General features: G+C 41.1%; 1 protein-coding gene across 2 annotated transcripts in view; it reads left to right on the top strand.

Annotated features, from left to right (window-relative positions):
* Window positions 1-1,722: 1,722 nt before the first annotated feature.
* ATP13A4 (ATPase 13A4) overlaps window positions 1,723-27,517 on the top strand; it is a 132,278-nt gene continuing 106,483 nt past the window's right edge. The window contains exon 1 of one of the 2 annotated variants that reach the window (XM_045812656.2): window positions 1,723-1,857. In XM_045812656.2, coding sequence (XP_045668612.2) covers window positions 1,795-1,857 — 63 coding nt within the window. In that variant the 5' untranslated portion in view covers window positions 1,723-1,794. The remainder of the gene's footprint in view (window positions 1,858-27,517) is intronic. The other variant, XM_087861518.1, reaches the window with a different exon arrangement.

Here is a 27,517-nt window from a genome sequence, read left to right as displayed (position 1 = left end):
CCACATACGATTCCTCACTTCCGTGGGCAAATGGAGGCTAAGAAAGTTTACGAAACGTAACGATCCTAAGATGGCAGAACTAGCCCACCTTGGTTCACAGCGCACATTCAAACCCAGGCTCTCCAAATGCACAACACACACCCTTAACTACTGTGCTCTCCTGCTTGCTCTTACCTGGACACCTAGTGTAGTTACACCAACAGCTCTTGACCAGCACCGTGCAGTATGCTTGCACAAGTCCTCGTGCACTGCTGGATTGCTGGAGAAGAGACAGCTCCTGGAGGCGGAATAATCACACAGCTCAGCTAACGTGGACAAGCAGCCAGAATCCCGGGTTCTCTCCAGAGTCCACATGGATGTGTGTTCCCCTACACCATGTGGAGACTTCTTCTTTTTGGGGGGGGGGTTTGATTAGGACTTTATTTAGAAAGATGGAAGTCTGTATTGAGAGAATAGGTATATTATATTTATTTTTAACAGAATATAGGTTCTAAACACCTTTATTTATTTATTGTTATTTTTTATTATGTTCAGTTAGCCAGCATATAGTACATCATTAGTTTTTGATGTAGTGTTCAGTGATTCATTAGCTGTGTGTAACACCCAGTGCTCATCACAACACGTGCCCTCCTTAATACCCATCACTTGGCTGCCCATCTTCCCGCCCCCCCACCCCCCTGAAACCCTCAGTTCGTTTCCTGGAGTCTAGAGTCTCTCATGGTTTGTCTCCCTCTCTGATTTCCTCCCATGCAATTTTCCCTTCCTTCCCCTGTGGTCCTCTACGCTTATGTTCCACATTTGAGTGAAACCGTATGATAATTGTCTTCTGACAGTTATCTTAGACTTCTGTTCCAGCTTTCATAATAACAAAATGCCTTCTATTGTATTTATTTGCATGTTGGAATGCCTACATCAGTCTGAGGGTAGAGATATGACTTGATTTACATGTGTAGTCCCTTTGCTCAGATAATGCATATTGTATGGATGTGTGGATAAATTAAAAAATGAGTCTTGCCATGAAGTCCCTTGAATATTTGGTTTCCAGACCTCCTTAAGAGTTTAACCACCAACACTTTAGTGAAAGGAGACCCCATAAAATAGTGTGATCACACCTTTGTTCTCTCTCTCTGTTTTTTGTAAAAGTAAACTTAATTCCACATACACATTAAGTAGAATGCTTCTTGCATACGCAAAGAAATGTGGTCACAAATAACTTTGGAAGAGGATTAGTCAGTAACTTGTACCTTTTGTAAGCAAAATGAATGAGGATACTATTAAAAGCTGGTGGATTGGGGCTTTCATTAATCAAATAAAATCTGCAGCTCTGTTAGCCCTCCCCACCCCCAATTCCTTAGCCTCTGTGAATAAAGCAGTGACCTGGGAGTTCTTGAGCCCGCTCCCCCACTCCTTGGAAAGGCCCTGCCGGCTCTGCATTGTCCTGTTGGACTTGCAGTCAGATGTCTTATGCTGGCAGGCACTGGGCAGGCGATGAGTTCTTTCCCTGGAAGTTGGGCACAAAAAGACCGGCATGGGAGCAGCCTGTTTGGGGACAGCTGCTCTGAGACAATGCAGTAAGCAAGGCAGAAATTCCTCGGAGCAGAGGGTGACTCGTGGGAGGAGTTCGGTTTGCTAAGTATTGTCATTTGCTGAGAGTAGGTGTGTGCTCCAGAAGGAGTCTTAACCTGGAGGATCATTAACTCTTTCCGTCAGCTGGTGAGCTGCGGTGGCTCGGCAAGTTGGTCCCGGAGACTCCGGCTCAGGAAGGCCAGGGAGGAGGCGTGGAATCACTTTTTCATGGGGGACCACTTTGAGAAGGGCCAGCACACTCTGCTCAATGAAGGAGAAGAGAATGAGATGGTAAGATTCTAGCCACATTCCCCTCTTCCCATTCCCATTCCCCAGCCTCCAGTACTGTCCCCCTGCCACACACACACACACACACACACACACACACACACACGCACATGCGCATGCACAAGCACTCTCTCAGATACACTCACATGCTTCTCTGCAATTTGACTCTGGTATTATGTGAGAAAAGATAGTGTCCAAGAAATCTCTCTGTCCCATAAATGTAATCTCTGACAGCAGAAATTTTCTACAATGAAAACATTGTATTCATTTTGTCAAGAAGGGAGAGAAGCACAATGCCACTTTTGGATGCATTTTTGAGCCTCACGAGGCTCGTAAGTTCTGTTCAGAACTTTAATAATTTCAGCTCACCCCTAATGTTGGGAGCAGTGTATTCCTTGATAGGAAGAAGACGAATCGCCACGGTGAGGTAGGAGTGCAGCTGAGTCTCTGATTGTCTTCTCTTCTCACATTTCTGTGTGCACAAAGAATGTTGGACGGGGAAAACAAAATATTAACAATTATCAGCCTACACACTTTTCTGTTTACATCTCAAATTGTGCTTGTAGGTTTCTAGTTATGGAGATTGGTTACAGACAACTTTCTGTAGTTCACTGTCTCTTTTGTTTCAGATGTGCTCTCCTCTGGGGAACTACAGGAAAATCAGAGATGAGTCTTATGTTCTTGCTGAATTTAAAGCTGTATTTCTGAATTACAATGTAATCAAGAGAGAGTTAGAAATGTGTACTTTTGGTTAATAAGGCCTTTTTGCTAATTGTGTAAGTATGGTCTTTTATGCCGGTAATGGTGTAATTAAAATGCGATACTCCCGTTCTGTAATAGCATTTTATCTTCCTGGAATTAATATAGAAATAACAAACCCAAAAGATATTTATTTAAATTTTTTCTTGGTTAATTGCTTTAGCCCTGACTATTAAATTCTTTGTTCCTGAACTGGTCTTTCAAGTTTAATCTGCTTACCTGTTCCTATAGCAACAACATTTTTTGGACCTTCAAGAATAGATCCCTTCTGCTATCAAAGCTCAAAAAATTATAAGGGAATAAAAGGCACCCAAATGGACTTCTTAACCATCTCCTTACTTCTTTGAGATTGGACTGCCAAATGGCAATTATGTTTAGGCCCCACGCAAACATCACTAGAAAGGAGTTTCTAATGCTATGTTGGCTATCGTCCTTATTTCTCCAAAGTGTTTTCTTTGGAGAGTCAATGTTCTATTAGTCTCTATATTAAGTTGAAAATTTGACCCTCATCTGGAATGCTCTTCTCCAGAGAGCAGGGGCTCCTCCCTCACATCCTCAGATGGAAACACACCCACTCTTTTCTCATACACTCATTTCTGCTCTTTGACAATTTGCCACTCAATAGTCATGAAGAGTCATCCACTTGCTAGCAGACATTCCTGGTGCTGGGGAAACGACAGTCCCTCTCTAACCCACGCACTGCAGCGCATGGCAATTTTGTTGGGTTCATCTTCACAATGCAACGCCCAGTGCGTCAGGCTGTCCACTCCATGCTGGGTGCAGCTGCAAGCCCAGCTCGGAGAGGGCCTTTGGTAAGGAAAAGGGGCTCTGTGTTTTCTGGCCAGGAGTCGTTTGGCCAGCGGTCTCGGAGGAGGTGAGGCCATTAGTATGCAGTCTTGAGCTCTCCATCTTGTTCTGCTTGGAGAAACCTGGCCACCTGCCTGTTGCTGTGTCTGACTCTGTCCCTTTGTAACTCACGACTCCATTCCCCATGCCCCCCTCCCCAGAGCTGTAAACTTCCAAAATTCGGAAGATCTCTTTTAATTTATTTGGTTTTGATGGAGTACAATTGACATACAATGTCATGTTAGTTTCAGGTGTACAGTATAGTGATTTGACAATTCTCTACTTTATGAAATGCTCACCACAGTAAGTGTGGTTACCATCTGTCACCAGACAACGTGATTACAGTATTAGTGACTATATTCCCTATGCTGTGCTTTTCATCCTTGTAACTTTTTGCTTTTATAACTGGAAGGTTGCACTGCTTTGTCCTCTTCATCTGTTTTGCCCATTCCCTCAGTGCCCTCCCCTCTGGCAACCACTGGTTTGTTCTCTGTGTTTATGAGCCTGTTTTTGTTCTTTTGTTTTATTTTATTTTTTAGATTTCACATATGAGTGAAATCATATTGTATTTGTCTTCGTCTGACTTCACTTAGCATAATACCTTCTAGGTCCATCCATGGTGTTGTGAATGGGAAGATCTCACAAAAACTATCAAGGTATCTTTAAGATATGCCGCATATTTTTATAGCGCATTTTAATTGACCAAGTATTTTCCTGGCCACTCACTAATTTGGTTTTTACTACCCTTTGTGAGACACATGCTATGATTCCCACATTAAACATGAAGAAATTGATGCACTGAGAATTTACTTGTCTAAGGTGGCATCAGCCAATAAGTCCAGGAGCTGAGGCACCACATTAATTAAGTGGGCACCCCTTTTGTCTCTGGACCTAAATATAGCCCAGTGATATCTTTTTCAGTTCTTACCCAGGACATTGTACTTTTAACAGAGCACACTTCCTCCTTTAAGATAACAAAGCTTAGGAGAACATCTGATCTTAGATTCCGCAGGATCTGTTTTGGTATATATAATTTATAGACTTGTATTTCCTGAATAAGTCTGTCTCCTCTGACTTGAATTTTAATCCCTCTTAGAAAGCCAAAAAAATTGTCTAGAAATGTGTCACATCAAAGTGTTTGTAGTTTCTTGCTTTATAATACACACTGTTTGGATCTTTGCAGAAGACACTCCTCCAATGGTAGAAATGACTTCAAATTTCAAGAAAAAACAACATTCTAGGGTTTAGCCCTTATGTCAGATGAAGAACAGGAATATTCCCAGGCCTAAAGATGCCTAGACTGTCTTCCATTCTAGCATAGAAGAAAGAAGAACTAAAAAGCAACTCTAGGTGATATGAAAGTAATATTCTTAAGTGCAAAACGAGACAGGAGTCAAGAGAAGAAAGAATTTCTTCGAAGGACAAGGAAGAAAAGGGGAGAAAGTAACCATCAGAGCAGGTTTACCCGGATGACTGCCTCATAGCCTCAAAGAGCAGACTGATTCCTAGCCAGTGCTGCAGGTGGACCAGAGGCCTGGCTCTCACTGGCCTTGGGCTAGTCACTTGCTGCTTTACCCTGTTTCCAAATCTGTCCAATAGGAGTGGTCCTTCCTACTCTACCTGTCTCACAGGGCTCTTATGAGGGTCAGCGGAAATAATCTATGGGGAAGTGTTTTGAGAAATACACAATTCTAGGTGAGTGTAAGTTGCTATTATCTAAACAAAAATAGGAGAGTCAGGGCTTCAGAAATTAACCAATTGAATGACTACTAACCCCAAAGTGAGGTCATCTCTTCTCATTAAATAACCATAAGTAAGGACGGTATACTTTTATTCACAAGCTGTAGAGATCATTTATAAACGGGGAGGAGCTGAGCTACTTTATACCCAGCCTTGTAGTGCTTACTTTGGGAAAACCTCAACTCTGCTTGGAACTAAGTTTCCTCATTTGTAGTGGGAGAGTGTCAGACCGTCTGGGTCTCAAATTCCTTTGAATTCTGTGGATACATAGTTATGTTTTGAAATACCTTAGAAATACTAAGTGCCCATTTCCTTATACCATGACTTAACAAAGTGGTCGATTGATTAACATTGTGGTTTCGTTGTTTAGAACATTGCTCTCCGTACCCTTCATTACACCCTAATGAAATCATACTCCTTTCAGGGAAGGGTTTTATTCTAGTGAGACTTGTTTTTAAAAGTAATATTCCTGATTTTTTTTCTTTCCTAGTTTCTAGCGAATAAAAAAGGAAAAAAAAACCTTGATTTTTCTGATTATAAAGATAATATATGTTTACTATAAAATATTGAAATGACATATAAAAATCTAAAAAATGAAATAAACGTGATTCATAAATATTCCACTCAGACATGATTAGTATTGTTGACCCTCCTTCTAAAGACTTATAAAAGGTGAATACACAAAATTCCTCTAACTCATCTAATATACAAAACTTTCTAATTTTTTTACTGCATTTTAATATTCTTCCTACTGTTGTGTTTACTTACATCTGTGTACCTGTATCATGGAAATACTACATAATGGTGCACTACTTTCATCTCTTTCAACTCCATATTCAGTAGCCTGAAATGAATAATGTTGGGAATATTTATGCTACAGAAATCAGTAAATGCTACATAGGACTTACGTCTTGCCCCACCTGAAGGCCAATTGTTAAATATTTACCAGGATGCCACTGAACATTACTTCTTTAAGACTTCCCTTTTCCCCCAACACATGCCTCAGTACAGTAAGCGTGTTGTATTTGAATATCATTCATTTATTTGTCCTATGCATCATGCCAAAACACAATAAAAGCAATCATAATTTATTCTAAAAAGCTTGCATACACATATTCACAAACATACTTTTTTAAACCAAAAATGGAGTCATTCCATCTATATATTTTTTAAGCTGTCCTTTTCATTTCATCTAAAATTATATCATGGCTATATTTTTCTTTTGAGAATTGTAGCTCCGCGTAACTATTTTAACATTTAAATTATATTTCGATGAACTATGCTATATGAAGCAAATCTCTCATGTTGCACGCTTAGGTTAATTCAAAATTTTTTGGCTGTGATGGACAACTTTGTACATGTAATTTCACATATTTGTCGGATTATTTCCGTAGGATAAAGTCCTAAAAATAGCACTGATGCATAAAAGGGGATGTGTGTTCTAAATTTTGATTGAGACATAATGCTTAATTGCCTTCAGAAGATTGTGCTTGTACCGATTTACACCCTGACTAGCAATCTTTTTGAGAATACTTGCTTTCTCTACCGTACTGGTCAATGTTGACATTACCAATCTTTTTAACGTGGGCTTACCTGCTATGTGAAAATGATACTTTATTTCTGCATTTCCTTGATGTGAAATTGAGCACATCTCTATATGTTTATTGGCACTTACGGTTTTTTGACTAGACTCTCTTAATGTTATCACTCCTGTTTTATCAACTCGTAGACTGGGTGAGTCAAACCTGTTGAATCGGGAAAAGCAAGAGAATCTCTCTTTGAACTTCCATGTCGTTTCCGAGAACAGTAAGAAGTTAGTGTTGCAATGAGCGCGTAATAAGTAATAAGACGGCAGGGTGGTGTGTGGTCTTTGCCGCATCGGAAGCCCCATCGTGCCTTCAGCATGAGCAAGGGACATCTGTCCTCACCAATTATTTGGCTCCCTTTCGCAGCTGATGTTGTCTTTTCTTCTCTAACACCAGGAAGCGAAAGCACCTCCCCCCACCTCAATAGCCACTTACTTATTATGCTCCGTGAGCACCTCCGAGTCGGTTGCCAATGTTAACTAGTGAACCCACAGATCTCATAGTGGGGGAATTGTGTTCAGACTGAGACATTTTGTCAGTTGAAATGTTCAGGAAGCTGGGCCACTGGCCAAGTCTAGTGTCTTTATTCTTGATTCATTGCTGCAGAACTCCCATGAAGTCAACTCATCTCTGATATAAACTCTTGAGGAGTAAGATTTAATTGCTTCTTGAGGATAGGGACCCTGCTTTGTTCACCTTTCTATGGCCCCCCCCCTTTCCTTTCCCCCATTCCCAGAACTGAGCATAGTGCTTGGCGCAAACAGTCAGGGCATATTTGATAGCGTAATTCCAAGCTCCATTAACCTGTAGTTTTGCATTCTGAGAAGAATAGGGAGGCAGCAGGGCTTAAAGGGAGAAACAGTTTGAATTATCAAAAAACAGACTTAGGAAATTTTGTGTTATTTATTTGGAATGGCCAGTCATTTTGTGAATTTATCAATTGACTCCTTTTCCCCCAAGCATAAACAAAGCTTATTCTTCGGAGTTAATTAGCCATACTACACTATTTTTCTATGAGATACTTTATGCTATCCTTTCATCCGTTCATGTATAAACTCAACAAATATTTACCAAATGCTTACTCTGTGCCAGGATTTCTCTATGCTAACCAAGGAGGGTTTTGAGTGAATAGCAAAAAGCTTTTGTTTTTAAGGAGTTCACAGTCGAGCGGGCAGGCCTGAGTACATAATTTGTGGGGCCTAGTGCAAAATGAAAATGAGTTGCTCCTTGTTCAACAATTATTAAGAATTTCAGGATGGCTCTGGTGGAACATTGAACCAAGTTCAGGGCCCTTTTGAGAGCAGGGCCCTGGGGGATTACACAGACACGTGGCCATGTAGCTGGCCCTACAAGTAGGGGAGCCAGGGGTGCAAACACAGTGAAATTGTGATAAAACGGATGCCACTGAGGGGGTCATGCACACAGAGCTGTGGGGGCACAGAACAAGGAGCAGCACAGTCAAGGGTAGAGATGGCATTTAATTTCCCTGGAGAGGTAGGTGAGGGCCTGAACGGGAAGGACTTTATGACACTGTCAGGAGTGCACATTTTTTCCTTTCCAGTGATTCCCAAACACTGGCCCATGAAAAAAACTGGACCAGAATCAAGTTGGGGAGTATATAAAGGAGAGATTCAGTATGCAACTGCAGCCTTGTCATAGAGGAGGCTGAGTAGAGAAGGGATTTGAACGATACTTAGAAATTAGAACTGAAAAGACTTCATAATCCATAGACTGTGGGCCAAGAGAGAAGGTGTGAAAGGGGTTAGTAGGACTAAGGATGTTTTTATGGTTCCCAGTCTGTACAGTGGGAGAAGATGGCACAAGCGCTGAATCCCACCGGGAAAAATAGGAACAGGTGGGGAGCGGAAACGGCGACAGTAGGACTAGGAACTTTACATATAGTAATGTATTTAATTCTCTCAGAAACCCTAAGAGGAATTATCTCTCTCTTCTGCACATGTAGGAACTGAGGTGTAGAGAGGTTAAGTAACATGACCAGGTTCATTTGGCTAAGTACATGGAAGGCTATGGCTTAAGACCCCAGTTTAAAAATAAGAGTTTACTGCCTCTTTTTTTTTTTTTTTAAGATTTATTTATTTATTTTAGGTGGGAATGGGCAGAGGGAGAAGGAGAGAATCTCAATCTAACTCCATGCTGAGCGCCAGCTCGATGCAGGCCGATCCCATGACCCCAAGACACTGACCTGAGCTGAAATCAAGAGTCAGTTACTTAACTGACTGAGCCATGCAGGGACCCTGGTTTTACCGCCTCTCACTCTTGCTAAATTCTGGATGCGCTGTTTTAGTTGTTAATGGTGGCCAAAAGGGTGGGGTGTAATTGAAAGAAACACAACATTAGGAGAGTGGAGACCAGCATCGCTGTGTTGGTTCTGCCATTATTCATTCTCATACCCTTAAAGCAAATCACGGCCACATCTCTTTTGCTTTGTCTCATTTATAAGGTGGAAATAGTAAAACCTTAGTAGTTTGAACCAGGGACCAATGCAGGTGGTTTCGTGAGGTCCTCTCCAACACACACAAGGATATGATTTCAAAAGTTTTAAAACTGGTGGATAAAATCACTATGAAATGTCTTAAGAAAAATGAGTGACACTTGATTTTTTTCAAAGCAGTATGAGTTTTTAGTCAAGGAAAGGAGAACGTATCTGGAGATATCAAGTGGGAACTGGAAATTTATAGCAGTTGTTATGTGAATTAGTTATGGAGAAAGAGTAAATCCATTGGTAAATGATTAACCAGTGCTGAACCCTATAGGGTCCTCAGGCCTACAGAAGACATAGAGCACAGGAACTTGACCTTCAAAATCATTGGTACATTGGTGGTGTGTCCAGAGGAGATTCATTCCCGGGTGCCATTTTCAAGTCTTTGTCACTATTTTTTTTTTTTAAAGATTTTATTTATTCGACAGAGATAGAGACAGCCAGCGATAGAGGGAACACAAGCAGGGGGAGTGGGAGAGGAAGAAGCAGGCTCATAGCGGAAGAGCCTGATGTGGGGCTCGATCCCATAACGTCGGGATCATGCCCTGAGCCGAAGGCAGACGCTTAACCACTGTGCCACCCAGGCGCCCCATTTTGTCACTATTTTAAAGCTTTGTGAAGACTAGCCAGAGTGGGATCACCTACCTCCATGGCCTATAGCTATTTCTGGATGCCTGTCACGTAAACCTCGGTGAGTTGTCTGAAACCACAGCCTGGGGAGAGATGGAAGGCAGCTCAGAACACTGCCTCCTCAACTCTGTCCTCAGCCTAAGGCTGCTCTTCTGGACAACGAGCACAGCTATGCCCTAGATGCCGCTTCAGAAATCAGAACAGAGAGGAGGCCCAGTGTGTTGCCTACTTTCCAGAGAAATATGTCCCTCAGGCTAAGACACTTTCTGATTTTGGTGGTTGCACACACAGAGCTCTGGCTGAGACTGTAAGATTTTAGCATTTCCAGAATCTATTAGCATCTTGGAGCCATGGATGGAGGATTTTGAAACTCTGGTGCTCGAGTCTCAGAATCAGTAGAGATGATACTATGGGATCATTGTTTTGAGGCCAGTTCAAAAACGAAAGTATTCGAGAAATGAGTTTGGCTAGATAAGTGGTTACTTTTACTTACTTTTTAATGGAAAATAAGGTTGATTTTTATGGCCCACCTTTACCTGAAACTTTGTTGTCTTTCAACTTGGATCTTTAGCTTGGAGACCAAGCCACCCTGTGTAGGTTTTTCCTTTAGCCAATTTCAACAAGCAATTACTTACATGCCATTTTCTCTGCTTACCCAAATGTGGTCTGCTTGTTTTCCCAGAATACATTATGGACATTCTCTGCCAGGGACATGTCTCCACCTTGATACTTGGCCATCTGTGTCCTGCCCATGCCCCAGAACCCATCGCAAATCTGATTCCCTTCCTTAAAGCCATTGGGGAGTCCCTGGGTCACACTTTATCACTTCCTTGTCTGGAGTAGATTTGAATGCCTATATTGGCAATTTTCACTAGGTTTTAGAGTAGAGTCATGTGTTTATCCTTCTCCCCCAAACGTTTGTGAATTGTTATTAGCAGGGACATGTCTTATTTCATGTCTGTATCTTATATGCAACACTGAAATTACTTAACATGTTTCAGATAAGGAGAACTGAAGATGTTTGTGCACATCTTACAGGAATTTTTATCTTCTTTGCGAACTCTTGAGTGGTCAATGCCAATTTTGCAAAAGAAAGCACTCAGAAATTATATAATTTGTCCAAGTCTGGAAGCTAAGAAGCAGCAAAGACAAATCTGGAACCTAGGCAGCTGGACTCCAAAACTTCTACTCTACTCTACCATTACCACCACCACTACTATTACTCCTATTACTGCTACTGCCACCACCACTACCACCACCACTACCACCTCTACCGTGACCACGTCAACAACTGCTAAATAAGCCCAAGACCATGTTACTTCAGCAGCTACTTTATACTTTGGACTCATTTTAAGCTTGTGAGAGACCAAACCTCCAGGTCTGTTTTTACAAAAGTCACAGCTCTCTGATCTTTTTGGACATAGAAGGAAACAAGGGCGCAGGTGCTGGAATCAGATCAGCCATTGGTGCGTGCCTGCATTATGGAAGTGGTCTTTTCTCGTGCTCTCACCCCTCTCCCTGCGGTGGCCTCCTTGGCTTGTCACTCAGTGCTGAGCTTCTAGTAGGGGTAGAGAAGGTTACCTCTTGTCCTCATTCTACTTCGTCTTGGACAGTCCCTTTGTGTCTGGGCTTAGAAGAGTGGGAGCGGTGCTTTACTTCACATTCCTGTTCGTCCTCTGCATGGCGCCTATCTCAGTCTTTTATCTGAAGTTGGCTTCAGAGGGCAGTTTCCTGCCCTCCCCTAAGTTACCTTGGCTTGATTTTGTAGAATCAGGTCTTCAGGATGGTAGGTTGTAGAAGGTATTTGCTTCTGTCCTTCATCCAGCATCAATTGATTTTTGCTTTCATCCTGGTAGAGGATTCCCTACTTTGAAGTAATTGACCTGTGTTCATTGGGCCATAATGGTTTTAGTTTCAAGCTTTACATGGGGCCCTCTGGTAACTGAGGACATTACATATCCTTAGGTATTGTACCAGTGGGAAAAAAATTGCCCTTCTTTTAATAGTCTCAGCAAAATACTCATCTTGTTTTCTACCTGGCTCTGATTAGATCATCTCCCCCCCCCCTTTTTTTTTTTTTTTAAGATTTTATTTCTTTGAGAGAGAGAGAGCACAAGCAGGGGGAGCAGCAGAGGGAGAGGGAGATGCAGGCTCTGAGCAGGGAGCCCAATGTGGGGCTCGAGCCCGGGACCCTGGGATCATAACCTGAGCTGAAGGCAGATGCTTAACTGACTGAGCCACCCAGGCGCCCTGATCATTTCCCTTTTCAAACTTATTAGTGCAGCAGAAGGATACCAAACTCTTAGCCACATGTCCACGTCTGGAGTTGGGGTCAGAGTTAGCTCTACGTGAAACACAGCTGACGGAGAGGAAGTGGCTGGTGTGACAGAAAAAAGTGAGTGAGATAAATGGGGATTGAGTGGTCTCAACAAAAAATATAAATGGATAAACAGAATGTCCAATCTGATGGTCAATAAATAATAGTTTAATTGACCTGAACAGATAGTGTTTAAAGTGGTCAGGTCCCCCACGTGATTTTTTTTTTTTTTTTTTTTTGCTAGAGAGAATATAAAATTTAGAGCTTTCCTACTGGTATTCTAGATATCTGTGAAGAAGTTAGAAAAGGGCTTTTAAAACATACATATTTATTTTTCAGATGTTTAAAGTGAAACATATTTGGTGATTAAAGTGCGTAATACAGGGGCGCCTGGGTAGCTCAGTTGGTTAAGCGGTCAGCTCTCAATTTAGGCTCAGGTCATGATCTCAGGGTCCTGGGATTGAGCCTCTGGTGAGGCTCCCTGCTCAGTGGATAGTCTGCTTGGGATTTCTCTCTCCCTCTCTCTCTGTCCCTCCCCTGCCTCTTGCGTGTTTGCATACACGTGCACTCTCTCTCTCTCTCTCAAATAAAGAAATAAATCTTAAAAGAATAAAATAGAATGTGCTCAACACAGATGTAAAAGAAGAATCACGATGATTCCATCACCCAAGGCAAATGTCGTTAGTATTTTATCTGATACATTTATCTTCCAGTCTTTTTTGTTTGTGCCTCATCATTTTTCAATTAAATTTGAAATGGTACTGTATACTTTTATGTAGTCTCTCTTCACTTAATATTATTACGTATATCTTTCCTCATATTATTAAAATACTTAATAATTATTTTAATGCCTATATAATATTTAATAATTACCCTAGTCTTTTATTCAAAGATTGTTTTCTATTTGCTACTACTATTAATATTGCAGTGAATGTCTCTGCATGCAAGTCTTTTTTCTGTGTTTTGCATAAGTTAGCAGGATTGCTTTTTTTTTTTTTTAAGACTGAAAGTCTTTCCTAGTGGCCTAAAATCATACCCTTTGGAGGTGTGCACATTCTTTCAAAAGCGCCCTCAGCAGTAGAGATCTAGGCTTATAAGGAATTGCCAGGATGAGATCTGCTTCTGATGTTCAGAAAGGCCGTGTTTGCCACTGTCTATCCCAGAGAACTACTAGGAAGTTGCGAAGCTTCTATTTATGTAATGGCTTTTCAGGCAGGAAGCATCAAGTGCATATAAAGGGTCAGTTCTAACCATAGCAGACAATGGGGCTCTAGTAACAAACTGCGGGGACTTCATATTTCATTTCAGAAAATTTCCCATGTAGCTTCCTCCTGCTGTTTCCACTGTAGGAGGAATAAGTAAAAGCTAGAATGCCTATTATTTTGGTAGCAAATTCTATCCCCTGTGGTCACAGTTAGAGTATCTGTTCTTTCATAAAGGCCTGATTGTGGGGGCCTTCAACCTTCTGGGGAGAAAAATCTAATCATTTTTCTTCTGAACTTTTACACAAGCTCCCAGAACAGGAAAACAATTTTGTTTTTGAGTTTTAACATTATGAACTAATTGCCTACAGAGTATCCCAATTGAAAAATAGCCAAATAATATACAAATAAAAGTGGAGTATTTCATTACCCCAAGGGAGGATATGCTTTTCTATTTAATTTTTAATGATTTATTGGTTAACTACTCACCACTATATCTTCAATGCTTAGAAAAATTACAAATACACAATATATATTTTTGGGGTAAACGAATGAATGATGGGTGAATATAGCTAGTTACAGTTACACTTACACTCTAAAACTGTATGCAATAGCATACAGATCTAAAGGCAAATAAGGATTAGAATTCAGAGAAAGAGGCTTGATCTACTATACTTCACTCTACCTATTACGTAGAATCAACTTTCCAGCAGCCCAAACTTTGTCTGACTTTCTCCTGCTCATTATCTCACCCATCCAAGCTTTCCTTAAATGCCCTCAGAAAAGGAAACTTACCGTAAGACAAGTCATTTCCTTGTGAGACAGAGTGACTATTATAAAGACTCTTCCTATGTTGAACTGAAATATGGTTCCACCAACCTGAATGCATTAGTCCTACTTCTTTTGCCTTTTGGGGCCACCTGTCAAAAATCAACTTCCTTTTCTCAGGCCTTTAAAAATCGTTCCTACATGTCCCCCATCTTCGTTCCTCCTGGCATCTCTTCTCCAACCTAAACACACTCAGTTTCTTCAGCCACCCTTCATGTGGCATAGTTAACATTTCTTGACTACATCCTACGTCTTGTGCCCATTGCCGAGCATTGCCATGTGATGCTTTATTCACAGTAACCTCATCGGGTAGACACTATCACTATAGGCGCAGACCAAATGTTCCCGTTGTTTCTTTGTGGCGGGGGTCCACAAACTATTGACTGTGGGTGACATCTGGCTCACTGACTTATCTGCCAATAAAATTTTGTTGGAAAACAGCCTCCTGCATTGTTTACAGATGGTCTCTGGTTGCTGTTGTACTACGGTGACAGAGCTGAATGGGTGTTGGAGAGACCACGTGGCTCAGAAGCCTGAAAATACTTTCTATCTGGTACTTTACAGAAGAAGTTTGCAGATCCTACCCTTTTCCTTCTGAACTTTCTTTTTTTCCCCTGATCTTATTATTTTTTTTTTTAAAAAACCTTTTCTTTATTGCCATAGTAAAATGTCACTTGTTAGGGTTGTCCAAATTTTGCATCCACCAGTGATGGTTTAGAAGAGTTCTGGAAGGGATTGGGCTGGGTGGTGTTTAAGGATTTGACTGGCTGCCAGCGTGGTGAGTAGATACTTACAAACTGCTGTGGTGGAAAGCACCCAGTTTGGAAGCCTGTGTTCTTTCTAATCTGGGTTCTTCCATGAACTGTTCATTTCATGTGAGGCGTTTCCCCTTGCCTGGCCTCTGTTGTTGTCCATCTCTAAATAGACCTAGATCCGTAGGATCTGTCTGATGTAGTTACATACCTATCTTCATTTTGAGGTTGCCCAGACCCTTACGTAGCAGCACGAACATTGGTGTCCAGATGTATAAGAAGCTTCCCCTGTTGGAAATAGTACAGCCATGGATAACCAAGAGCCAGTGGATCCTTAGATTCCCCAAATCATGGAATTTCAGATAGAGAAAAACACTCAAAGATAATCTAGTCCAACACATTTCACTTTTTAAAAGTTTTTTTAAAGATAATTGTAGATTCACATTCAGTTGCAAGAAATAATACACAGAGATTGTACGCTTTATCCATTTTCCTCCATTGGTAATATCCTGCAAAACTATAGTAAAATATCGCAGTCAGGGAATTCATGCTGATAGGTCAAGGTACACAGCATTTTCATCATCGCAACTACCCTTCATTTTGCCTTTTTATAGTTACATCCATTTCTTTCCCATCCGTCCCTGCTCTGTAAGTCCCAGCAACCGCTATTCTGCTTTCTGTTAATTTTCTCATTTCGGGAATGTTCTATACATAAGATCATACAGTATGTGAACTTTGGTATTGACTTTTACTCAGCATAATTCCCTGGAGATTGATCTAAGCTGTGGTGTGTATCAATACTTCATTCCTTTTGATTGCTGAGTAGTTTTCCATGATATTTCATGGTGCCACGGTTTATGTAAACCATTCATCCATTGAAAGACATGGTAGTTGTTGCCAGTGTTTGGCTATTATGAATAAAATTGCTGTAAACATTTGTGAATAGGTTTTTATGTGAACATAGGTTTTTATTTTTCTGGGATAAATGCTCAGGAGGGCAATTGCCAGGTTGCATGGTAGTTGCATATTTAGTTTTTAAGGAAACCACCAAACTGTCTTCAAGTGTGGTGGTACTATTTGCATTCCCACCGGCAATGTATGAGTGATCCTGGTTCTCCAAATCCTCATCAGCACTTGCTGTTTTCACTATTTTTTATCTTAGCCATTTTGACCTTTGATCTCTAACCATTCTCTATATAGCTATATAGTAATATCTCATTGTGGTTTCAATTTGAATTTTCTTAATAGCTAATGACTTTGAATATCTTTTTGTCTTCTTATTTGGCATGTGTATTTTCATGTCTTTTGTGAATTATCTGATCGAATTGTTTGGTATTTTACTGTTGACATTTGAGAGTACTTTGTGTATTCTAGGTACTTGTTCTTTATCGAATATGTGGTTTCAAATGTGTTTGTAATGTGGATGTCCAGTCGTCCCAGCACTATCTGTTGAAAAAGCTGGGGTTTTGTCGTTGTCGTTGTTGTTGTTGAACTGCTTCGGCACATCTGTCAAAAATCAGTTGGGCAGAGTTATGTAGGTCTGTTTCTTGGTTTTTATTCTGTTCCATTGGTCTATGTGCCAGTGCTATACAGTCTTGATTAAGGAAGTATATAATAATGCTTGAAATAGTGTAGACTTATTGCTTCCACTCCAGCCTATTTTTTCAAAATTATTTTAGCTGATATAGTTCATTTGCTTTTCCTTATAAATTTTAGAATAATTTTGTTTATATCTACAAAAAAATCTCACTGAGATTTTGATAGGAGTTGTGTTAAATCTATATGTTAATTTGGGGAGAATTAAAATCTTTGCTAGGTTAAGATTTCTACAACATGAACATGGTTTATCTCTCCATTTATTTAGAATCTTTGATTTCTCTTATCAGCATTTTGGAGCTTTCAAAATGCAAGTCCTGTATGTGTTTTGTTAGATTTATACCTAAGTATTTCATATTTTAAGAGATTGTAAATGGTCTTGTATTTTAAGTTTTGGTATTCAGTGTTCATTACTAGGTTATAGAAATATAATTAATGGATTTTTATATGTTTATCTTGCATCTTATGACCATGATTAACTCACTTATTAGTTCTAGGAGGTTTTTTTTTTGTTTGTTTTGTTTTGTTTTTGTTTTTGTAGATTCCTTGGGATTTTCTATATAAAAATACGTCACATGCAAGTAGGAACAGTTGTAAATGTGTATGCTGTTTGTTTCTTTTTCTTGTCTAGCTACAACTCCAGTGCTATGTTGAATTAAGAGCAGTGGGAGTAGGCATCCTCATCTTGTTCCTAATCTCACTGGGAAAATATTCACTGTTTCATCATTAAATGTAATGGTACCTGTATGTTTTTAAAGATGCTCTTTATCAAGTTGAGGAAGTTCATTTTCATTCCTATTTCCCTAAGAATTTTTATCACAAATGTGTATGAAATTTTGTCAAAAGTTTTCTTCTGTGTCAATTGATATGATCATGTGACTTTTATATTAAAAAACAGTTTTTTAGTCTGTTAACATGGTGTATTATATTGGTTGATTTTTGAGTGTTAAAGTAGCTTCCTATCCTTGGAATAAATCCTACTTGGTAATGGTTTATAATTCTTTGACCATAGTGCTGAATTCCATTTGTTAATATTTTGTTGAAGATTTTTACTTCTATGTTCCTGAAGAAGATTGGTCTACAGTTCTTTTATTTTCTTTCTCTTTCCTTCCTTCCTTCCTTCCTTCCTTCCTTCCTTCCTTCCTTCCTTCCTTCCTTCCTTCCTTCCCTTCCTTCCTTTCCTTCCCTTCCTTCCCTTCTTTTCTCTCTCCTTTCCTCCCTTCCTTCCTCCCTCATTTATTAAGCACTTACTATGTGTGAGTCCCTGTGCAAGCTATTAGGTATACAAAGAAAAGCCTTAGAGCTCAATATCTGGTGGAAGATAGACTTCAGTAGCCTAGTGCTATGACAGCAGAATATACAAGCTTCTGTGAGAACAAAGAAGAAGCTACAGCCAATTCCTGGATGACTTCAGTGTAAAAGTGCCAATTGAAAAGCATCTAGATGCATGAATAGGAGTTTACCATCAAGCCCAGTTAGGGTGAAGCACATTCCAAGTCAAGGAGACACAATGTACAAAAGTACTGAGATGTAAAGGAACAAAGCACATTCCATTCGGAGAACTGAATGTAGCTTGGCCAAGCTGGTGTGCAGGGTGTATGTGTGTGGTGGAGTGGGACGCGGAGAACAGAGAGTTGAGGCTGAAAAGATAGTGTGGGGTGGATTAGGAAGAACTCTGCATGCCATTCTAAAGGAATTTAAGTGTTTCAAGTAGGTAACCAACCATACTGGTTTGCCTGGACTTTCTGGGCATTAAGCACTAAAGGTCACATCCTGAGAAGTCCTTCACTGTTGGCCAAACTGGAATGGTTGGTCACTCTAACAAAAAATTGAAATCGGATGTCTACATTAGAAAGGTAACTCTGTAGCAATGTGCACAACAGTGTAGAGAGAAGTGAAACTGGGACATGATGGCTCTTGCAGTGATTCTAGTGCGAGCACTGGTTGAGCTAATAAGGCAGGAGTACCAGGGATGGAGGAGAGGAGACTAATCTGAGAAATATCTAGGGGTCGTGATCACTAGACCTTGGACTAATTAGATGTTAAGGGGGAAGGAGAATATTAAAGGGGATTCCTAGATTTCTGAGTCGTGTAACTGGATGTATAGTGATGGTGGCGGTGATAATGTGGGGAGAGAGGAGTCTGTGGTTAATGAGTTCATTAAACTTATGATTAGTTCTGACTGAGGAGGCATCATAGAGAGAGTTTTATATGAATGGTGTTTTTAAATTGCTAGGATTTTATTTTCCCCCTGGGAGAGGGAACAATGAGGTTGGGGGAGGCATTTGCAAAACAAAAACAAAAAACCTGCTTGAATTAAGGTATACTAATGAGTAAGATAAGATATTTCTAGGAACGGTGATAGTTACAGGATATACTCAGTTTAGGTGCAGTTTTGCCTGATATGACTCTGATTAGACTGAGGGAAATAAGAAAAGGCAAAAGCATTGTTTTGCTATAAATACAAGATAAGGCAAGACTACCGAACTGGTGTGCCATGAATGGGGTGCTAGCAGTGAGTTACAGAGGTTCTTACAGGAATGTTGAGATATTGATCCCCTCTAATTTTAGGCAGCCTCATCTATTTATATGATCTGCACTGTGCAAATATTGTCATTTCACTATGGGTGCCATTATGTGGAAGAGATGTGGAAGTACTGTGCCAAGGAAATCCCTTCTCTTGTTGGGGTTAGAGTTAAGCTTAAATCGACTGAAAAAATACACTTCAGTTTTTATTAGAATGCAAAACAACAAAACAAAAATTAAGTTTGCATTTCTTTCTGCCTCATAGACTTAATTTTTTCCCAGCTTTTTTGAGATGTAATTACATGTAACATTGTGTAAGATGAAGGGGTACAATGCAATGATTTGATATACGTAGATATTGTGAAATGATTAAGTTCTTTATAAACAAAAACTTTGGATCTTTTTTCACCATTCCCTTGTGGGACAAATGTTATTATTTCTAAAAATATGTATACCCATTAAAATAAAAGCAGCTGAAGATTGGCCATTTGTCCGCTGTGTTTGAAATTAGTGGGAATGTAGCTACTAGTATTTGAACTCTTGCAGAATGACTGGCCCTTTAATAAGTCATTATTATGAAATAGGGAAAGAGTTTAATTAAAAAAGAACCAGGAAAGTACACCGATGCTCATATAGGAGTGTGACATTTCTTCTTTTTTATTGTAAAATATATTCTTATATGTCTATATAACAGTGCACAAATACTTCTGTACAGATCAATGGATAACTATAAGGTGAACATTTAGTAACCACAGTCCAGGTTAAGAAATAGAATAATGCCTAACCAGGTTGGGAAAACCAGTTGTAGGGGACATTAATGTGACGTTGTGAAATTTGACTATGGTTTGGGTATGAGTTGAGATAAAAACTCACTGACCTGGAAAAAATGGAGGCCAGTGAACAAAAACCACGTTGTAAAAGAGCATTTACAGTATGGCTTCATTTTGGTAGAAGAAACAACATATATTCAGTAAGTTGTTAATTGTGTTAATCTCTGGGTTGTGGGAATGTCGAGTTTTTATTTGTATTTTTATCTTCTGATCTTTAAAATGTGTATGTATTGCTTCTGTAATAATAAAAACATACCACTTCCCCCAAGATGATGTCATAAATATCTGGCCCAGTATTTAATGCTCTGAATTACCCCATATCAGTTGCGTGTGGCATCCCGGGATATTTGAAAAAGGTAGAAATTCTGGTCCCCCTTATGCCCCACTCTTCTCCCAAACAATTTTCCATTCTTATCAAGTTACTCATTTCCCCGTTGCCTATCATAATTTTACCTTTTGCCACGTCTGTCCGTTTGCTTGAAATTCTTCAGCATATTAGGAGGTCCCTCTTCCGTCAGCCACACGCAGAATCATGCGTCACTGCTTGACGGTGACGTTTTCTTGAACAATGAGAAACCTTCCCCAAGGCTGTGCTCACTTCTGAATGCCAGTTATGGAAATGAATCTGGTTGTCTTGTCACCCTGGGAAATTCTGATGCTCAGTTGATGAATATGGCACAGTGGCTGGGGAGTCACACTGCGGTACGGTAGCTCCCATTCTCGGGGTCAGACTTGGGGGTGGGCAGGTAGCATGCTCCCTCTTCTAGAAGGCTATCTGATAGTTCTCCAGCAGGTGGTCTGCACAATCTGTTGGCACCACTTTGCACAAATGGTACATCAGAAACCATCTTTTATATTTCCTTAAAATAATGATGAAGCTTGAGTGAAGATCAGGCGGGAAGCTTTGAGGTGAAGGCAGGCATCTCCACGGAAAGGATTTATGATGTGTACCCCCGAGAGACTGCAAGCCGTCACAGAGTTGGTGTTAGGAAAGTTCTTGTTACAATAACTACAGATCTCAAAATTTAGAGAGGTTCAAGAGATCATGTAATCCAACCCCCTTTCTGACTGATGGAGAAACGGAGGCCCAGAGAGGGGAAAGTATTGTTTCATAGGACCACAATTCAGACTTGAACCCCATCTTCAAACCGATTTTTTTTTCCTATGCTAGTGGTTGCAAAATTATGGGGTATGACTCTTGATAAGTGTTAAAGTTATTGTTTTGGGTTCAAGGCCATGCATGCCCAACAAGCATTGGTAGAACCTTCAGAAGCAAAAGTAGAATTCAGTCATTTGAGAGTGTGTGGCAGTTTTTGAAATGTCATAGAAATGTGCAAAAAATAGATACAGCCAGTTTAATAATAATAATAATAATAATAATAATAATAATAATAATAATAATAAACCCGTAAGATCATTGCCTGAGTCAGAAGAGAGAACGTTGCTAGCACCCCAGAGGTTCTCCTGGGTCCTGCCCTAACTATGACCCATCTCTGCTGTCTGCCTCCACTCCATGCAGACGTGACCTCTCACCTGGCTTGTATAATTATTATTTTCCTGCCTTTAAAAATATTTTTTCCAACTATGTATGCATCCCATAACAATATTTTTGAGGTTTCTGTGATTAAAATCACACTGATTATATTCTTTTGTGTTTTGCTGCTTCTGCTTATTATCTGGTGAGATGTATGTTACTGCACAAAATTATAGTTTATTTGCATTGTGTCAGAGTATATCATTGTAAAACTGTACTTTCTAAAATGACAATTCTATTGTTGATGGACTCTTGGATTGTTTCCAGATTTGAATTTTTCTTGTTTATGTCTCCTGGTACCCAGGTACACAAGTTTCTGTAGAGAAGATTCAAGTAGAAGTGCTGAATCACACAATGTGTGTATCTTAACTTCGCTGTATAATGCCAAGTGCTTTCCAAAGTGGTCTTGATAATTATCTCTCACCAGCAATGCTAAGAAAGGATTCCTCTTTCTAAAAACAGGGGGTGGCCGTTGTTCTAGCGCATGCTTCCAACTCACTTCCACCCTGTGGAAAAGATTTCCAGCCGTCTCAATGAGAGAGCATGGTAATATAGTACTTTTCAAAGTGATTTTTATCTACACAGGGCCTGTTTAGGCACAAACTTGTAATAGAAATCAGTATACTTATATTGATTTTATGTTGTTTGTACAGGTAGAAATGGAGTTGTTCTGGTTGAAAGGGTAGTGTTTGGTGCGTGCGTGTGTGCTAAGTGGGAGGGAGCTCGGAGTATACCTGCTGGGCCCCAGCCTAATGTCTGGCACCTGGTGTAATTATTAGTAGAGTTGTCTGAAAATGGAACAGCCTTCCCCAGGAAGTACAGTTTGCTTCATTGGAGGTGTGGGAGTTTCACATTGTGAAAGAAATACAGGCTCATCTCTGATCTTTCTCTCTCTCGGAGTTCATGACAGCATATTCTCCCTCTTTTATTTTCTAAAATCCTATGGTAAGTAACAAATAATCATAGCTGGGGAGAAAGACAAATAATAATACTTAGGAATACAATTTATTGTTGGGATAAATTCTCTATCAGTCAAAAAGTAGGAGGCTGACTTTGGAAGGAGATCATTGCTTTTCCTCTGCTCTCTCTCTATGTACCTTTATCTGAGAATTCTCTTAAGATCTCAGCTTTTGGGGGGCGCCTGGGTGGCGCAGCGGTTAAGCGTCTGCCTTCGGCTCAGGGCGTGATCCTGGCGTTATGGGATCGAGCCCCACATCAGGCTCCTCTGCTATGAGCCTGCTTCTTCCTCTCCCACTCCCCCTGCTTGTGTTCCCACTCTCACTGGCTGTCTCTATCTCTGTCAAATAAATAAATAAATAAAATCTTTAAAAAAAAAAAGATCTCAGCTTTTGGGGTGCCTGGTGGCTGAGTCAGTGAAGCGTCTGACTCTTGGTTTCTGCTCAGGTCATGATCTCATGGGTCATGATCTCATGGGTCATGAGATTGAGCCCTGTGTTGGTCTCCGCGCTCAGCAGGGAGTCTTCTTGAAGATTCTCTCCCTCTGCCCCTCCTCCCACTCACTCTCTCTCTCTCTCAAATAAATAAATAAATCTTAAAAAAAGTCTCAAAAAATTAAAAAAAAAGTCTCAGCTTTCTTCCTTGAGAAATGTTTGGCTGGATGTTTGCTATGATTCATCAGGTGTTAATAGTCAATGATTACCATTTTTGGCCTCTCTGTTTACCAGTCTGATAATATTCCGATCTAAGGAATTACCATATAATTGGAGCCATTGGTGCACTCAAACAATATCTGTGGGCCTACTGTGTGCTAGGAACTGTTCTACTTTGTGCCAGGGATTCAGCAATGGACAAGATAGGCCAAAGCTCTGCTCTCGTGGAACTTACATGCTTGGAACAGATCACAAAAAAATAAATAAAAATATCAGATGGAGATAACAGCTTGTAGAGGTTTAAAATAGGATGATGTGCTAGAGAGTGATGGGTGGCTTCCTGAGACCCTGTGGTCAAGGAAGCCGAGATCTCAATGATAAGGAGGGGCCAGACATGTCAGGGCATCCCTCAGGGTTTAATAATTAATCTTAAGTCTAATTGCCCTCATAGTAACAACAGCCTATATTTGAATAATTCTTCTACCACTGTTATTCCATTTCATTGTCATAACAGTTTTGTGAACATTAGTGTTCTTAACTTTTAGATGGGGTAATGACTTCCGGATGATAAAATTAGTAAACGGCAAGACCAAAATCAGTCTTAAAGCCAAGTGTTTGGCCTTTAAATGTGGCCTTTTCCCCTGTCCTGCCCAGCCTTGGGTCTTTATCCTCTTCAGTGAGTAGGCTGCCCAGACGAGCCAGTAGTCCCACATACTGGCCTGTTCGTACTTTGTCTTACATCACTTAGACATCATTAGAAGAGAAGTTTTAATATCAGCACCATGCGAGAACCTAGAAAATACCTCTTGCCCAAGAACACCAGACCAGTAGATTAGGAGGTTGCTGGCAGAAACCATCGTCTGGTTGCTGGGTGGAGTCCCTCTTGCTTATTTCCTCTCCCTCTGCAGTTTGAGCTCGTGAAAACCTGTTTAAGGGGAACCTAAGAACTTGTCTGGGCAGCACCTCCACCAGCTCAAACGTGAGCAATTAGAAAGAGTTCACACCGCGTCCCCCATGACACCTGCCAGATGAGGATGTCAGAGAGCTGAGGATGGAATGTCTTCAGGAGAGGCAGGCAGGGGCGGGGAAGGAAACAGTTTTAAGTAAGAAGGACCTGGCTCTGTTATCTACCAGCAGTGTGACTAAAGGTACATTCTTTAACTTCTTTGAACTCTACCTTCCTTATTTCTTGCCCCGGCTGATATTAACTTCCTTATAGAGTTGTGAGGATTAAATCAGAATGTGGAAGAAATAAATATTTAGGGTGACAAGGACATACCAGAAGTTTTTTACATGCACTGATATTTCATGAGCTTCAGCCAAGCTAGATGGACAATTATTCACAGGGCAGGGTATTACCACCCTGTCTGCCACTGATGGGTGGGACAGTTTGCTTTTCAGACAGCCAACTGGTATGACAAAGAGGAGTTTCCACAAGCTGGCAGCATCCTGGGCAGAGAAGAAATTCTGCTTAGTCAGATGACACCAAAGTCCCACACACATCCTTTCTTCCTGTTCCCATAATCGGACTGCTGCCTAGCTAGAAAGTCCATAGGCAGTGGCCTCTTCCCCTGACTTTCCTTGGGCCCCAGTTTTAGGGAAGCCGTGAGAGGTCCACTTGCTGGGTGTGGAGCGGGAAAGATGGAGGTGTAGATTTTAAGGGGTCAGCAACTTTTGGCCACTGGGTAGCTGGAGTAGAATACACATCCCTGAATCCCAAAGTCCCTCCCAAAAGTGCATTATCTGGCCTGACATGACTGGGTTAATTGTAACATCACAGTACACTGACCTTCTGCCTTAAACTGACATTTTGTCCTGAAATACACCTCCATGTTTTCAGACTCCACACCTTTGCTCCGGGCTACTTTCTCCAATTGGAGTGACTTTTCTTCTACCCTCCTTTCCTGACTCTTGAAATTCCAATCCTCTCCAAGTCTACCTCCAGGAACAAGGCTCCAGGAAAGCGTTCCTAATTATCATCTCAGTTGGACATCCTCATCTCTTTGAACCTAACAGCATTTTTCTTCCAGTGTTTTTCAGATGACACTTAATGTTTATGCCCAGAATTATATTTTAATTAATTAATTACTAAGTTATTTAATTCATCATCTCCCTTGTCAGCCCCTGGAGGGTGGGAAACTTATCTCTAGCAGACCTACTTTGCCCATGGCCTTAGACAGAGTGGGCAATTTGAGTCGAACTTCAGGAAAGACACCTGAAGACTTTATGCTGGGACGTAGCACCTAAACATTTTATGATGCGTTCCTCAGTACTGGGGCCTGACACCTGACACAGGTGTCATTCCACTGTTTCCCACGGTAATTGTGTAAAGTAAGGCTTTAGCAAGAGAACCAGGAGTCAATGGCCAGAGAGATGACATTCCAAAGCTAGGAATGAGAGAGAAGTGAGAATCCAGAGCTGGGAGTGAAATTAAGTGACATTCCAACTATTTGTCATGGGATAGTGAATGGTGGCCAGGTCACTAGACTCCTAAGGATCCCCTCAAGGCACAAGCTTGCCATGAGTTAATGGATATCAACATTGTTAATAAAAGTTGTACTCAGCTTTAAGTAGTGATACATTTCTTTATTTACAAAGTATTTTTTAGTTGATATAGTGATATTTTCTTTATCCATTTCTAATATATATATATATTAAAAATATATATAATTTTTTAAAATTTTTTAAAAATAATTTAAAATAATTTTAAAATAATTTTTAAAATTAATTAAAAATAATTTTTTTAAATTTTAAAAATAATTTTTTTTTTTTTTGTAGAGGGATTTCCAGACTGGGAAATTAGTATAGTTCCCTCATAGGTAATTGTGAACACACCTTTTTGTCCAGGGAAGGAGGCTGGGCAGCAGAGGTCCATACCAGTTTGTTCTTGTAGCCCAGGCCCTTGTTTTGCCTCTGTTGAAGGGAAAGAGTTTGTGAGACTCGGTTTTACTTTTAGCATCTTCTCAACTCTCAGACAATAAGGAAGAAGAAAAAGAAAAATGAAAGTGCTTGTTCAAGAAACCTAGCCTCGGAGGGAGGAGTTAAGATGGCGGAGGAGTAGGAGACACCGTTTTCAGCCGGTCCTCCGAGTCGAGCTGGATAGGTACCAGACCAGCCTAAACACCCACGGAACCAGCCTGAGACGCAGGAAGACGCATCTGGATCTCTACAAATGAACATCTCCAGCGCTGAGTATTGAGGTACAAGCGGGGAGCCGTGAAACCGCGCACAGATATCGGAAGATAAACGGAAGGGGGAGGGAGCCGCCGCGTTCGGGCGCCGGGAAGCGGTAGCCACTTGCACGGGAGAGCGGGCGGGGCTCGCGGACGGCACCCGCAAAACAGCAGACTGAGACCGTGAGACGGGTGCGCGCGCCACCAGGCATCTCGCGGAACCCCGGAATCCCGGTGCGCTCACTGGATCCAGACTGAGACCGGGAGCTTCCGGAGCGCGGAGGGCGGCTGGCGGCGTTAGAAACACAAAGGACAGAGACACGCTGGCCCTGGAAGTGAGGGCTGGGACGCCGGGTGTGGGGCGCACATCCCGGGACACTGCAGGGTTGAGCAGCACCAACAGAAACAGAGTTAAAGTGGCCAGATCATTAGTAGAGAACGGGCCGCGATCCCTCTGTTCTGTGACAGAGGCTGAAATTCGGCCGTTGCTGCTCTGACTCTCAGAAGAGGCACAGCAAACCGCCAGGGAAAGCTGCCAGAGAACAAAAGCCTGGAAATACCGGCTCAGGGAGTGCCCATCCCCATCCCCCCTCGCAGGGGACACGGAGACTCTACCCAAACAGGCCTGCCTGAGTATCGGCGCGGCAGGCCCCTCCCCCAGAACACAGAAGGCAGGCTGAAAAATCAAGAAGCCCACAACCCAGGCGCCTGGGTGGCGCAGTCATTGAGCGCCTGTCTCCGGCTTAGGGCGTGATCCCGGCGTTCCGGAAAGGAGTCCCTCATCGGGCTCCTCCGCTGGGAGCCTGCTTCTTCCTCTCCCACTCCCCTGCTTCTGTTCCCTCTCTCGCTGGTTGGCGGCCACATAAATAAATAAATAAATAAAATCTTTAAAGAAGAAGCCCACATCCCTAAGATCCCTATAAAACAAGGGGCACGGCCTGGGACCCAGTCAATAATTTGGGCTCTGGACAACCCCGCAACCTCTCTTCATCAGAATGACAAGAAGGAGAAGCCCCCCCCCAGCAAAGAAAAGACAGTGAGACTGTGGCCTCTGCCACAGAAATAATGGATATGGATGTAACCAAATTATCAGAAATAGAATTCAGAGTAACGATGGTCAAAATGATGAGTAGAATTGAAAAAAGTATAAACGAAAAGGTTACTGAGAATATAGAATCCCTAAGGACAGAAATGAGAGCGAATCTGACAGAAATTAAAAAATCTATGAGCCAAA

The sequence above is a fragment of the Ursus americanus genome, chromosome 4 (assembly GCF_024610735.1).
Source record: "Ursus americanus isolate L20-20 chromosome 4, mUrsAme1.1.p, whole genome shotgun sequence".
Lineage (NCBI taxonomy): Eukaryota > Metazoa > Chordata > Mammalia > Carnivora > Ursidae > Ursus > Ursus americanus.
Note: the sequence above shows the minus strand (reverse complement) of the source record. Positions and strands in the feature narration are given on the sequence as shown.